At 37.3% G+C, this 12947-nt stretch overlaps 1 protein-coding gene across 7 annotated transcripts in view; it reads right to left on the bottom strand.

The window, feature by feature from the left end:
- The window catches only part of csnk1g2b (casein kinase 1, gamma 2b), a 46125-nt gene that overhangs the window by 24034 nt on the left and 9144 nt on the right, over window positions 1-12947 (bottom strand). For all 7 annotated transcript variants that reach the window (XM_016670849.1, XM_016670853.1, XM_016670855.1 and 4 more), the window contains exon 4: window positions 245-314. In XM_016670849.1, the coding sequence (XP_016526335.1) occupies window positions 245-314 (70 nt within the window). The remainder of the gene's footprint in view (window positions 1-244; window positions 315-12947) is intronic.

The following is a 12947-nucleotide window of genomic DNA, read 5'->3' as shown; positions in this document are numbered from 1 at the left end:
AAACAATATCTATTGTGACAAATTTAATGCTTTGTGCAAACTGGACACTGGAGGAACTACCTTAAACATATTAATTAATTATTCTTTGCTGTTAGTAGAAATGTTCACTCTGTTCATAAGACAAACATAAAACAGATAATTGGAGTTATGTGTGTTTTCCATGCTCTGTAGTCTACAAAGGAGTCAGTACTAAAAGGATATGATTAGAAATTGATCTGTTATTGTGAGGCTGAATTTCTCTTACCTGAATTTCCCAACTGTTTGTAAAATCTGTACTCCAAATGGAGCTGTGGCGCCCTGGACTTTATGGGTTCCTGAAAGAAAAAAGACAAAGAAATGATAAATACACAGCAGATAAATCGATCAACTTAAAAATGTCAATTTCATTTTATTAATTTTATTATTACATATTTACAAATATGTAAACGACTGAACACTTTTGCTTGAGTTGACTGTGGGGGATGAGGTTGGATGCAAAGTGTTTTAAGCTGCTACACAGCAGCTTTTGTGATGACATGGCTGATATTCAAGCCACCAGGTCCTACTGTTCATTATATTGCCAGCTGCAGCCTCACAACCTAAAATGTAATCTGATTAACCCCACTTTGGTGATGACAAGGGCATTTCAGACAAACGTAGCGAGGTTAGAACCAACACAATCAACTTAATTCCTTGCCCTTAATCTGCCTTAATCTTTAATATTCAACTTGATTGATTCAACAGGCAAACGACAGTTCGGTTAGAGCAGCGTTCAGTAGTCATGCGTCGCTGAATTCATTCAACATACCATGAAATTATTACACCAGCATGTAACATATGTTTGACTCCAAAAAACATCAAGACCAGTTGGTTAAGTTGGGGGGGGAAAAATCTTCTGCTTCTCTAGCTGCACACTGCCAGCCAGCTAGGTGAAAAAAGCGCTTTTCTTTGACACAAATTCAGCTGTTTTCAAGATATTTCTGGTTGTGAAAAACAGAAAATGGTGGTGTGGAAAACACAAGCAGCCAGTCATCTGCTAATATCAGCCTGTTGATGCTTTGTGTTGCTCTATAAAGTTCAGACAAAGAGAAGAAAAAAGGTATCATATTCTACAATGTTATATTTTCAAGGGAGTATTAGCAGTAGGGTATAATTGTTGTTATAAATAAAGGCATTCAGAAGAATTTTGTTCTATTTTTACTCCAGTTCATCACACCCGAGAATCTCATATCAGCCGAGGTCAACTGATGATTAAACCTCTTTTAATCACGTTGCAGGAAGACAGTGAGGGGGGAAATAACACAAAGGGCAGGAAAGATGGAGTTTGGACTGTTAATCATCAAGGAAAGCACCCTAATACAGAAAAGGTTTCTCATAAAATCAAAAGAAGACAAGTAAAATAAAAAATGGCATGAAATGGAGGCACAGCAAGGAGAGAATAAGGAGAGTCTAATAAATGATCAGCTGTATACATTAACAGATCAGAGACAGATGTGTAATAAAAGTGCTAAACTATCAATAACCAGCTGGCTAAAGATTGGAGACTTGATCAATTTTAAAAACAGGAACTGGTTAACAAAATACTGAAAAGAGAGGGTTTTTTTGGTTCTTTATTCATCAGATGAAGGAGAATTAAAAACCTTCAATATTTTTGTCAGTTAATTTATCACTTTTTCAGCTTAAATTAATCAAAATGTCTGAATGGAAAAATATGAACAATAATGAATCTCTTTCACTTTCTGCTGTACTCAGAAATCATCTTTTTTTTTTACTTGGAATAAATCAAAACCAGTCAAAATTGGCTAAACAAGACCAGAAAATGGTGTCAGAAGAAAAGCTCAATTGAAATGTTTGTCTTTTAAAAAAAGAGAAAACTAAAATGACTTCCACATATTTGTCCTTATAATCAAGGTTGATTCCACAAAAACTATTTTTACACTACAGAAAAATACAAAAAATAAAAAGACATTGGATTATTTCTCTATTATCTGGTCATTTGGTCAGCGCAGGAGACATCACGGCGAGAATAAATGCAACTATGCACGCAACAAAGATGAAACTGAGTGGAAGACAAGAGGCAATAGAGAGGAGTGGAGGCCTGTGGGAGTGAAACACGTGACTGGTTTGGGAGGTGGTGTGGGGAACGGCTGCAGCGTCATCCGCCTCCCACATGAACACAGACGAGTGTGTCTCACACAAGTCAGGCCACGGCAGAGAGCACAGGGACAGAAAATACTAAATATATAAATAAAAAAGAGGTAAAAAAAAAAAAAAACAGATGGCAGCAAGCTGCAGGACCCTATAAAACAGCTTACAATGGGAAACACAGGCTTATGGCAGCTTCATGTACTTAGGAGTCATCTTTATTCCCAGCAGATGGGCTAAGCTGTAGCTGTGTAAATGACCAGGGTCGAACTGCGAGAGCCTGGTGAGGCAGGTTTTTTCATCACTATGTTTTCTGAGTCTCTGGTACAAATCATTTATAGCCTTCCTTTATGCATACCTGAACAGTCTTGAATAGAGATAAGAACAACACATGCAAGGATAAACTTCCTCAAAATTATGGAAAACGTTGTTTTGAGGAGGAAAAAAGCTGAGTTATCAACATTTGATGTGAGTAGGCCTGTCACGATAACAAATTTTGCCGAGCAATTATGTGTCTAAAAAATTATTGCGATAAACGATAATATTGTTTCAAGATCTTTTGACACTGATTTAATGGAAATGACTAATAATGCATGTGATTTCCTGCCATAGGTAGATAAACTTTATTTTCAAAAGAACACATAACACTGGAACTGATTAACTAAATAAACAAAACAACCAAAAACAAAAATAAAACGGATTCTCAGCCTTCATTAACAAAAAACGTACTTGAATAAAAACTAAACATAAAGCCAAAGTGGAAATAAATACTGCATTCAACCAAAAGAGTGCAGATATGAAATCTGTATACTATATTGCCATTCAGTAATCACTAGATTTAAATAGAGAAGATGGGCCATCCGACTACCTAATGCAGTAGTTCACACTACACGATTTTTTGCCCCTCCCCTTATGACAATCTTAGATCGTTGGTCGATCTAAGATTGTCGCTGGTGATTTCGTAACCGATCATCCTGCAGTGTGTGGTGGGTTACAGTAGATCGTTGTGGCCGCTCCGATCTAAATCAGGGGTTTTGACCAACCAGGAGCTTAACGCTGAACGTGACAGGTAGCCAATCAGAAAGCACGGATTCTCCTCTGTGCTTTCTGAGGGGAAATTATGGAGGGGAATCCCAAACAGCTGACACGGCGCAACACGAAGTCCAGCGGACATTGGAGATGATATGTGGAAACAACATTAATATTTATCCAACATTTCGTGCAAAGTATATAGAAAGGAAAAGGGGAGGAGTTGGAGCCAAATTGCTACCGTAGTTGATAAACCCGGTAACTTTTCAGCTGTTCTTCGTTAACGTGACATAAATAGGTTATAATGATTTTCATTCAGTCAGGACTTTATGCTGAATCTAGCCACATACATCACAGGTAGATTCTAGTAAAGCATTGATTAATGCCTGATTTTAAAATTAGTTAACTGGACTTGCAGCCATTATTTTGTGCCCATGTGGCTGGACACCACACGGCATGACGAACCCGATCGAACCATTATACCTAGGATTTCTGTCAGGTTTTGAAAATGGGCCGACAGTGCGCCAACAACTCGTGTAGTGTGCGCAGGATATTACATTGATCAAGAGCACTGGAGTTGAGCCTTTTTCCATTCAGTGCCATCAACAGAAAGAGAAAAAGACAAGAAGAGACGATAAAGCCATTAATTAAAATGAGGTCGATAGGTTTAATTTATCGTACGATTAATTGATTTATCGTTTATCGCGACAGGCCTAGATGTGAGCAGCTCAATCCGCGTCGTACTTTCTTCAAAATAAAGTTGCACAAATGTTTCAAAGTCCTGCTACTGATAATATGATGCAAACATGCTTAAAGATTTAGCATTTTCTTATATGCAAAAGTGTAACTTAACATGGCAGTAACAAGCTTTTTCATGTAGGAGAGCACATAAAATTACAACTATATTCTGGTAATTTCAAAAACTAAAAGTCTTAGTCTGGCCCTAATGCTCTGTCCTACATAAAGCATTTTCAATCTGTATTTTTTTATTGATTTAAAATGATTAATACAATATTTTTAAATGAAAAATCGTAACACACAAGGGGATGGTGAGGAAAGAAAGTGAATGCTGTTTGACAATATGAGCAAGATGGACAGCTGGGATGATCTAATGCAATATATAAATAAATATCTGCGTTGTTTATCATCTATGAACCCGATGCGACTTGTGACACACTGCGTATATGTATGCCGCGTCCAGAACAACAGACCCAGCATTATGCATACAACCCAGAATAGCTGCTGACCTTTGCTCGCTCGCACTGAACCATTTCACAACCTGCAGTGTGATTAATTTATTCTTGGGCTAATTAGCTCTTATTTCAGCGTGCAGAGTTTTGCTGAATGATCCCAGACAATTGAAAATGGCGGCAGGAATCTTTATTGACGCCGTCTGTAGGATTAGAGGTGTCTGTGGTATAAATGAGAAAGCGTTTTCAGAGAGCAACAGCTGGCTGCTGTGCAGCACATCTCCAGTTTCAGATTTAACATACTGAGATGGAGCCATTAGCTGCCTAACAAACTCCAATGTGATTATCTTGGACTGCAGGGATTGCACAGAACTGAACTATAACGGTTCAATCGAGACTTTTGTAGTTGTTGCATAGACCCAAATTTTAATGGAGGGTTTTATCATCACCGCCAGACTCAATGGCACATATTTATAAAGCCAATCCTACATTAAAATTACACTCCAGGGATGAAAGGGTTACACCACAACATTCCTAATTACAGCGACGTGACATCCAGCTGCTGTCGTTACAGCACATCTGGCGAAATAAACGTATTGCAAGTACTAGATTTGTGTATTTTATACACCAATTAAGGAGTTTTTGATTTGGCAGTCAAGATCAAAAGTCTTGTAAATTTTTTGGGAAGCCATCGTTTCTCGTTTTAGGAGCTGCAGGTTTTGTTACATCCCTACTCACTATGATAATATTTGTGATATTAATAGAGATGTACCGATCAATCGACCAACGATTTCAATCCTGTTGTTATTTTCCCTTGATTGGTTCTGATCGGAGCCACCAAAGAGGAACAAGTGTTTAATGTAGCAGTATTTTTTAAGTAATGTAACTTTTATCTGGACATACAAAACTTCAGAATGGTCCAGTTTGTCTCTTTTGTGTATCAATTTCTTCATTAGATGCTATTTATTCTGCCAAAATAATAATTGGCATTAATAACGCAGATGTACCGACAGCACTTCATTCAACCATCATAAAAAAGCCTTAAGGAAAATATTATGCACTTTTAACTTGAAATAACATTTTTTAAGCTTTCTAAAATTGCTTAAATGTCATCTCCACTCATAAAAACACGCCTATATGAATGCCGTGTGCATTATGGGTTCAAGCTACAGACTGAATAATCTTACAGACAAATTACAGAAAGTAGCTTTTTGTTGTTGTTTTTTTTTTTTTTACTGCTGCTGGAACGAAACTTAGTGCTGGGTGAAGCCTGAGAGATGAACCGCAGACAAAAATAAAACGGTTTCTTTTAATATTCAACAGCTTTATGAGTGAAAACCTTCTTATTTGCACAAATTTCTTCAGTCAAAAAATTATTTTAATGGAATTACCATTGCTGTTTGAAAACACATACCATATAAAGACAGACAGCTGTATTTGTGATCTTGTACAATTATTAAAAAAGCATAACAAAGCTAGATGAGTGGAGATTTAGGTTTAGGAAAGTTAGACTTCAGCAACACCTTCTGCTACCATCGTCACCTACTCTGAATGCGTGTTATGGATTTCAAAAGAAGTTTTTTAAAACTAAATTTAAAAGAAAATCTGTATTTCCTTGTTTTGTCTTCAAGTTCCCATACAGTGAAAGCTGGTTTATACACAGGAAGTATAAAAAAAACACTTCAGTGCAACAAATCTGTCAACATATATTGAGAAAGAAAGAAAAAACTAAGGCGTAAATACTTCAATAGGAATATGCAGAAGTGAAAGGCTACTGTAAGACGAGAGCAAAACGTACATAAAACGTTCCTGGGCATCCACACACATGAAGCCAACAGGCATGTCTCCTTTGTCCAGTAACAGGAGCAAGGCGTGGCATGAAAACAGCAAATGCTGTTGTGTTCTCTTTGAGTCTGTACTTGATAAATACCAATTTAGTAGGTCCTAATAAAAGCTGGTAATGACACAGAGCACTCAAGCAACAGTAGATACTAATTTTTGTTGCTGACTTTCTTATTACAGTGTACTGTAGGAAGAGCATTTGTATTGGATTTAAAATTGAACCAGAAATCAGTCTGAGTGCTTGTCAAGCTGGCTATGGTATTAGTTTCACTGTCAGGTTGCGATTCGATTTTTAGGCTCAAAGATATTTTTTTCACTTAAAAGTTTTTTGCCTTGAATTTTTATTTACCCTCAAAGACTGGGCGTACCAAACAAAACGAGGCAATTACATCAGCAAACACTGAGTGGTAACTCCTACCACTGCACAAGTGTATCACTATAAGTGTGAAAATAAAAATATTAAGACTTTGATTCAGACACAGCAGCTGTACTTTATGTTGCTTCAGAGTGAATAAAAATAAAAAAATAAAAAATTTCCCTTACACACATTGTTCCATACAGATATTTGCAGTCAGGATTAAAATATGGTATTCTAGACATATACTTGTCATTTTACAGCGTTCACTAAGTGAAACTGAATTATAATCACCTCAAAGTCAGAGAACATCCCTAAAATTCATCAACACTGAGTAAGTAGAAGTGTCCCAGAGGAGCGTTACCTATAAACAAAAGCAGTAATACTTTCCTTCTTAGGATGCATTCACATCAGTCCGCTTTAATCAAACTCTAGTCCGTTTGCCTGGAAAGTCTGGTTCATTTTGGGGAAGTGTGAACACATAGCCGAACTCCAATGTGAACCAAAAATGCAAACTCTGGTCCAGCTAAAATCCTTGGTCTTGATTCATTTGAACTGAACTCTATGCCAAGCTGACCGGAGACCTCTCTAAAGGCAGGACGTTAACTGTAATGCAGGGAATTCTGGGTAAATATAACCAAAAGAAATGCACTACCAAGAGAAATGACTCGTAGGGTTTCACCAAAGACAAAATACAAATCCTAAAACCACAAAAATCCATTTTGTTTACATTTTGTGACAAAGGAAGTTGCACTCTTGTCTTCTTCTGAGGTTTTTATGCCGTTTCTACTTGGTTCTTCGTGCACCGCCATCACAGGCGAGCAGGGGAACAGGTTTTTCAAAGGGTTTGGTTGGTTTGACGGAGCAGTGTGAAAGCAAACCAAACCAATGTCCTGTCACGAAAAAATTTTACTGGGTGATAAATTGTCCCAGAAGTTATTGCGATAAATGATAATATTGTTGTTTTGTGATCATTTTTAAATAATATAATGGGAATGGCATAATAATGCAAGAACACATTCTCGAATTAAAACCATAAATGTAATTATAAGTAAAATGTAAAAACATTTGAAATGCTCATCACTCCCCCTCAACAAAAGCCATCCAAAAATCATCTATAAACTAAGAAGTACAACCCTAATTGTTCCTCTAGTGGAAACATGCATTTATCCTGTTTGGTGACAGAGCATTTAAAGTCTTAACATCTTTAAATCTCCTTCTAAACATGTGTATCTCAAAACTGTTAAAAATAGTCTGAGGTGTGGTTCTAGTCTTTTTTTTTTCTCCTCTGCCAAATTATAATCATCCAATTCTGTCTCAGTTATTTTGGTTCCAGTTGACCTCTTCAATTAAAATGTTTTAAACACAGATTGAAGCCATAAGTGGAAATTCATTCCGTCACCCAGATCCAATAAAAATAGAGTGACCTATAGTTTCTCACATTAAATTCAAATAATGAACAATGTCAGTGTGACTCCGACAGGAAAGGTTCAAATGGAAAAAGTGACTAGTGCTTCACCGTGATCCATCCAGGATGTTACCCTTGAAGGTGCAATTACAGCACACAGTGCTTCGCAGGCACACACCCTACTCCATTTTCCAACCCATTTATTTTGTAAGGTTACAATTTACACTAAAGCATTTCTGACCAAAACTGCATCATCATGCTTGATGTTGCACAATTTATCTGCTCCAACAATTTTGCAAGTAAAACCCCTGGTGAAGGTTTTAGAACCAAATCTTCTCAAAGAAACAACAATGTGCGTTTGTGCGTACAAACAGGGTTGCTTCTGGCTACTGATTAATTAGGGGATTAGCTAGTTGACTGAAGGTAGGCTTTTTACATGCTGTTGACATCTCAGGATTTATTCAGTCTGCCCAGCATGCACTCCCGAAGGCCTGAGAGGGGTAAGGGAGGACCTTAAATCGTCAAAATGTCACTTTAATTCCAGAAAAACATGCTGATAAGGCTTTTGTGGCTTCACAGTTCTCCGACAACTGCCTCATGCCCAGCTTGTGTAAGCTGCTCAGCTAGACTGCAACCAGAGCTGCTTATCATGCTTCAGTGGGAGGCAGACAGGAGAGCTGGACACAACACCTCAGATTTCCATCCCAATATCACGACTGACCGGCACCGAGAGCGACTCCACTCAGAGAAACCATCTCGCTTAAATGCCTCTGCATTAGTGACTCAGCCATTACATAAAACAGGTACAGGAGGTATTCATCATTACTGTTCAATATACACTGCAAACAATTACCAACAGAAACATAACCTTTGCACTTTTCTGAGAAAGAGGTTTTCATGAAAGATTTCCTGATATTAAAATATGAATGGGAATCTGGGTGACGAGTTACATCTTAATGTACATATTATTAGAGTTGAATGCTGAAAAGGCAAAGTAATGATGTAAAGCAGGCAGTGACAGCAGCATTCATGTTTGGGGAAAAAATGGCAAAAATCAGACAAGAAAATATTTAAACTCTGGACCAGATATCTTCTGTCACAACAACAAAAAAACTGTTCAGTATGGCTAATATTCAAGTTCCTGAAAAATAAATTAAAAAAGAAAACTTTTTTCTATGAAATGTCAGTAGTGTAGAGAAACACTTTTAGTGGCTGAAGGTAACGTAACAATGGAATGAGCAACATGGACTCAAAGTTTTCTCATTCCATCGACAGAAATGATGAAACAAAAAAAAATGAATCATTCATTTTTTGCATAAGTCCACCACTGCCACCGTAAGTTAAAGCAATTGTGCCGTTTCATGGTGAAGTATTTAGTAATGCCATTATTGAATTTGCAGAAGAAAAACATATCAGCCAAAACACATCTTGCATTTGGGGGATAAAACATAAACAGACATGATTTCTGTAGTTCAAATGATAAAATTTTGGCTCAAGACAACCAAATCAAAGTGTCAGTTTCTGTAAATTTGGGGGTATATTCTACATTTGATTTTAATAGAGAAACTAACCTATCTAGTAACACATTAATCATGTTAAAATTAACAACAAGAACTTCATAATTTCTTTCTTTTTTATTTCTTTCTTTTTTATTCTATGAAATTTCTGTCCAATTGTTTTTGTGTATATTTTTGGGTAATTGTATATTGTTGTCTAAATCCATAATGAATGAGTAAAATTAGTGACAAAAGTTGTATTTTTGTCACCTTTAATTAACCGATATTGAACACATAACGCAAGTCTCCTTCATATCCATCTGTCACAAAAAAAATTTAAACTAAAAATGTAAATTTTCACATCTATACATCAACAAATATTAGTTTTACGATCCGTTTATTTGGTAACCAGTCAGACTATAAATTCATTACTCTCAGTCCCTGTAAAACGCTGCAGTGTACGGACATGGCTGACACACAAAGCACAGTGGGGCTCTGTTCATCCTCCTAGACAGTCACTCCAATATCAGCCTCTGACAGAGAAACCCTGCACTGTACAATAAGTGTTAACACTACAGCATTCACTTATTGCTGTCCCACAAGCTTCCCAGAGATATTACAGCCGCCCATCGTGGCCAAAGGGAGTAATCGCTGCGGAGAGGATTCCACGTCTAATTATCACTCATAAACTGATGATATCAGAAGTGATTGTGAGAAGTCCACCTCACCCTCCTGTCTCACTGTGAAACACAGGAGAGGAAAAGAGACTAAAATCCAAGCTGGAAGGGCTTGATGGCATTTTTAAGATAAACTGAAGACAGATGGAGAAATATCGGATGGCTAATTTAAACATTCAAACTGTTTTTTTTTTCCCTTTGAGGTCCCTGGATCGCCCCTAAAACGCCCAGTCTACCCTCGGTCGCATAAAGGTCTGTCAGTTAGAGAAAACACGCAGCTGGACTGACGGTCGTGTCGACAGGGCCTTCCAACAAAGGCAACCTTTCAGCACTCTGTTTCTCCCTTCTCTCTTGTCTTTGCCACTACGTTTACAGCAGCTGAAAGGACAGGCGTGCAACACATCTGTCTGATCATGTGCTCACAGTGGCATTCCTCTTCATCCCAGCTGCACGAAGGTGTGCCTCAAAGGGCAAAGCGACTACACAAGAAAAACAGACGATCAAAAGGTCTCAACTACATGCCAATACTCCTCCATAAACTGGAGTTTACAATCTATCACAAACAAGAACAAAGAGATTAAAATCAGGCAGCCATATCAGAGTAATAAACAAAGTCACTTTCCTGGCTGTGTGGTAAATTATCAACCTTTATTCAGGCAGTCAAAGTAATAAAGTATACCATAAAATTTTTACCAAGAAGACAAGTCATTTAGATTTTACGTAATCAATGTGTTAAGATTAGCATTTGCTAATTTTTTTTTCTAAGTAGACCAAAAAGAAAATGCAGCACTAGGCCAACTGATCGATTGAATCTGGGGAAAACAGATGTTGGTCTCATGAACTAAAACAACTTGTAAATTAATGGATAAATAATTGCCTGACTGCGAAGGGCTCCAGAACGCAACCACAAACTCTGTCGAGTCAAACCCTTTTCTTTATCCCTGGCTGCACTGGCGCAGCTGACATTTGTGCAGTCATGAATATTTTTTCCTTTCTGTTCAAGTTGCATAAATAAAAGACAACTAGACAAGTTCAGTGCTCAGCCTCAACCTATCACCAAACCCTGCTTTGCCTGCAGCTGAGTCAGGCACCATTAAGGCCTCCCAATCCAAACTGGTTTGTCTGTTGAACTTGGTACCAACTTCTCAGATTTAATGGAGTAGCCATATTGTTGTCGAGGATATAACTCCTAAAATATTATAACGGCTTTATGTCAGCAGTGGTCCAAGGAGTCTTTGTTTTTTCCAGTGGTGGACTAAACTAAAAAGTAAGTTATAAAACACTAATTATAAACATTAGTCCTGTTACATTAAAGAACTACACCGATACAGTATTTAGCAGAAGCTAATGCTAAAGAGCTAAATCCAAATTATATCTGCCCTCAAAAGACTAAAACTCTCGAGCACCAATGTAATTCTGACATAATTTGCATGTTCTATGATGCGCTTAGATATTGTATGTATTTTTATATCTTGTTCTCTACTGTCCATGTTTTATTTTGTTCCTGCATGTTAAAGTTACAGTGAGGAAAAACCTGTAACTTTATTTTACAATAAAGTGATCTTCACACACTTCAACATAAGAGCATGAATATAAATGTCTAACTGCTTGAAGAAATCTTAAAAGTCGACATCAAAAACTTCACAGATGTCAAAATTTATTCAAATGAAAGTTTACAAAACAGTAAATTTGTGTTTTCTATTTTATAAGGAAAAATTACTTTCGGAGACGCCAAAGGCGCTAAATGTTTTCAAAGTTAGCTAAAGCGTTAAACAAAATATTTGCTCTGCTATTAGCACATTAGCAGAAGTGTGCAAACCACTGGTGTTTAGTCAAAAATATTAACATGATGAACATTGGGAATCTGCATGATGGTCCCTCACATGTTCTCCCTGTGCAGTTGTGGGTTCTCTCTGGGTACTCTGGTTTCCTACTACAGTCCTACTGACTAGAAGGTGAATTGACTTCTCTAAATTGCATGCGAGAGCAGGATTATATGTACTGAGCGTCCGTTTTCCATAGGATGAACTCGCGACCTTTACAGGATATACGCGCCTCCTACCCAATGAGAAGGGCACAAGCCACCACAGCCCTAACAATAAATGGGAAGAAACAATGACTGGACAGATGGAGGTCGAAACACCAGTGATGCAACTTCCTTAAAAATCCCCAACAAGAGTCTCAGATGTTCACTCGACTTCAAATGTCACATCTGAAGACCATTAAAGAAGCTTAGAGGATCTTCTCTGCTTGTAAAAACAAGGATCTTAACGATGACTGGACTGTGTGTTTGTGCTGCAGACATCATAAACTAACAACGCATTTGTTCTGGGAAGCACAACATACCACCATAGCAATATCAGTTTGCAAAATGTTAATATCACAAAGGACTGGAATGCAGTAATTGTATTGTTACTGTGTCTAATACTAATTTTCTGCTGAATTGAGTTTCATGGCAGTAGATGCTCAAGATGCTAAAGTACAAAGAGAAGATAGGAAGTATCTACTTCAATATTTACCAATATTATCACCACTGCACAATCTTCTATTCTTATGCTAATTATTAAGTTGTTAATTTAATAAATAGCAGTGACATTAACAAATGTCAGTTACCTTTAACAAATTGATGGTGAGTAAGTTATGAGCAACAAGCTGCACAACGGCAACACACACAATGCTTGCTCATTTAATCTGAAGCAGAAGCTGAACTCATTTCCCCCCCCAACAGTAAAAATGTCACCTTCTGGCCAGTTAATGCCATTCTAAATAAATTTTCCATTTAATTTTTTTTTCAGCCAACTAATGTCCTTCCTTCACTGACCCGTT

The sequence above is a fragment of the Poecilia formosa genome, unplaced genomic scaffold, assembly GCF_000485575.1.
Source record: "Poecilia formosa unplaced genomic scaffold, Poecilia_formosa-5.1.2 Scaffold38, whole genome shotgun sequence".
Lineage (NCBI taxonomy): Eukaryota > Metazoa > Chordata > Actinopteri > Cyprinodontiformes > Poeciliidae > Poecilia > Poecilia formosa.
Note: the sequence above shows the minus strand (reverse complement) of the source record. Positions and strands in the feature narration are given on the sequence as shown.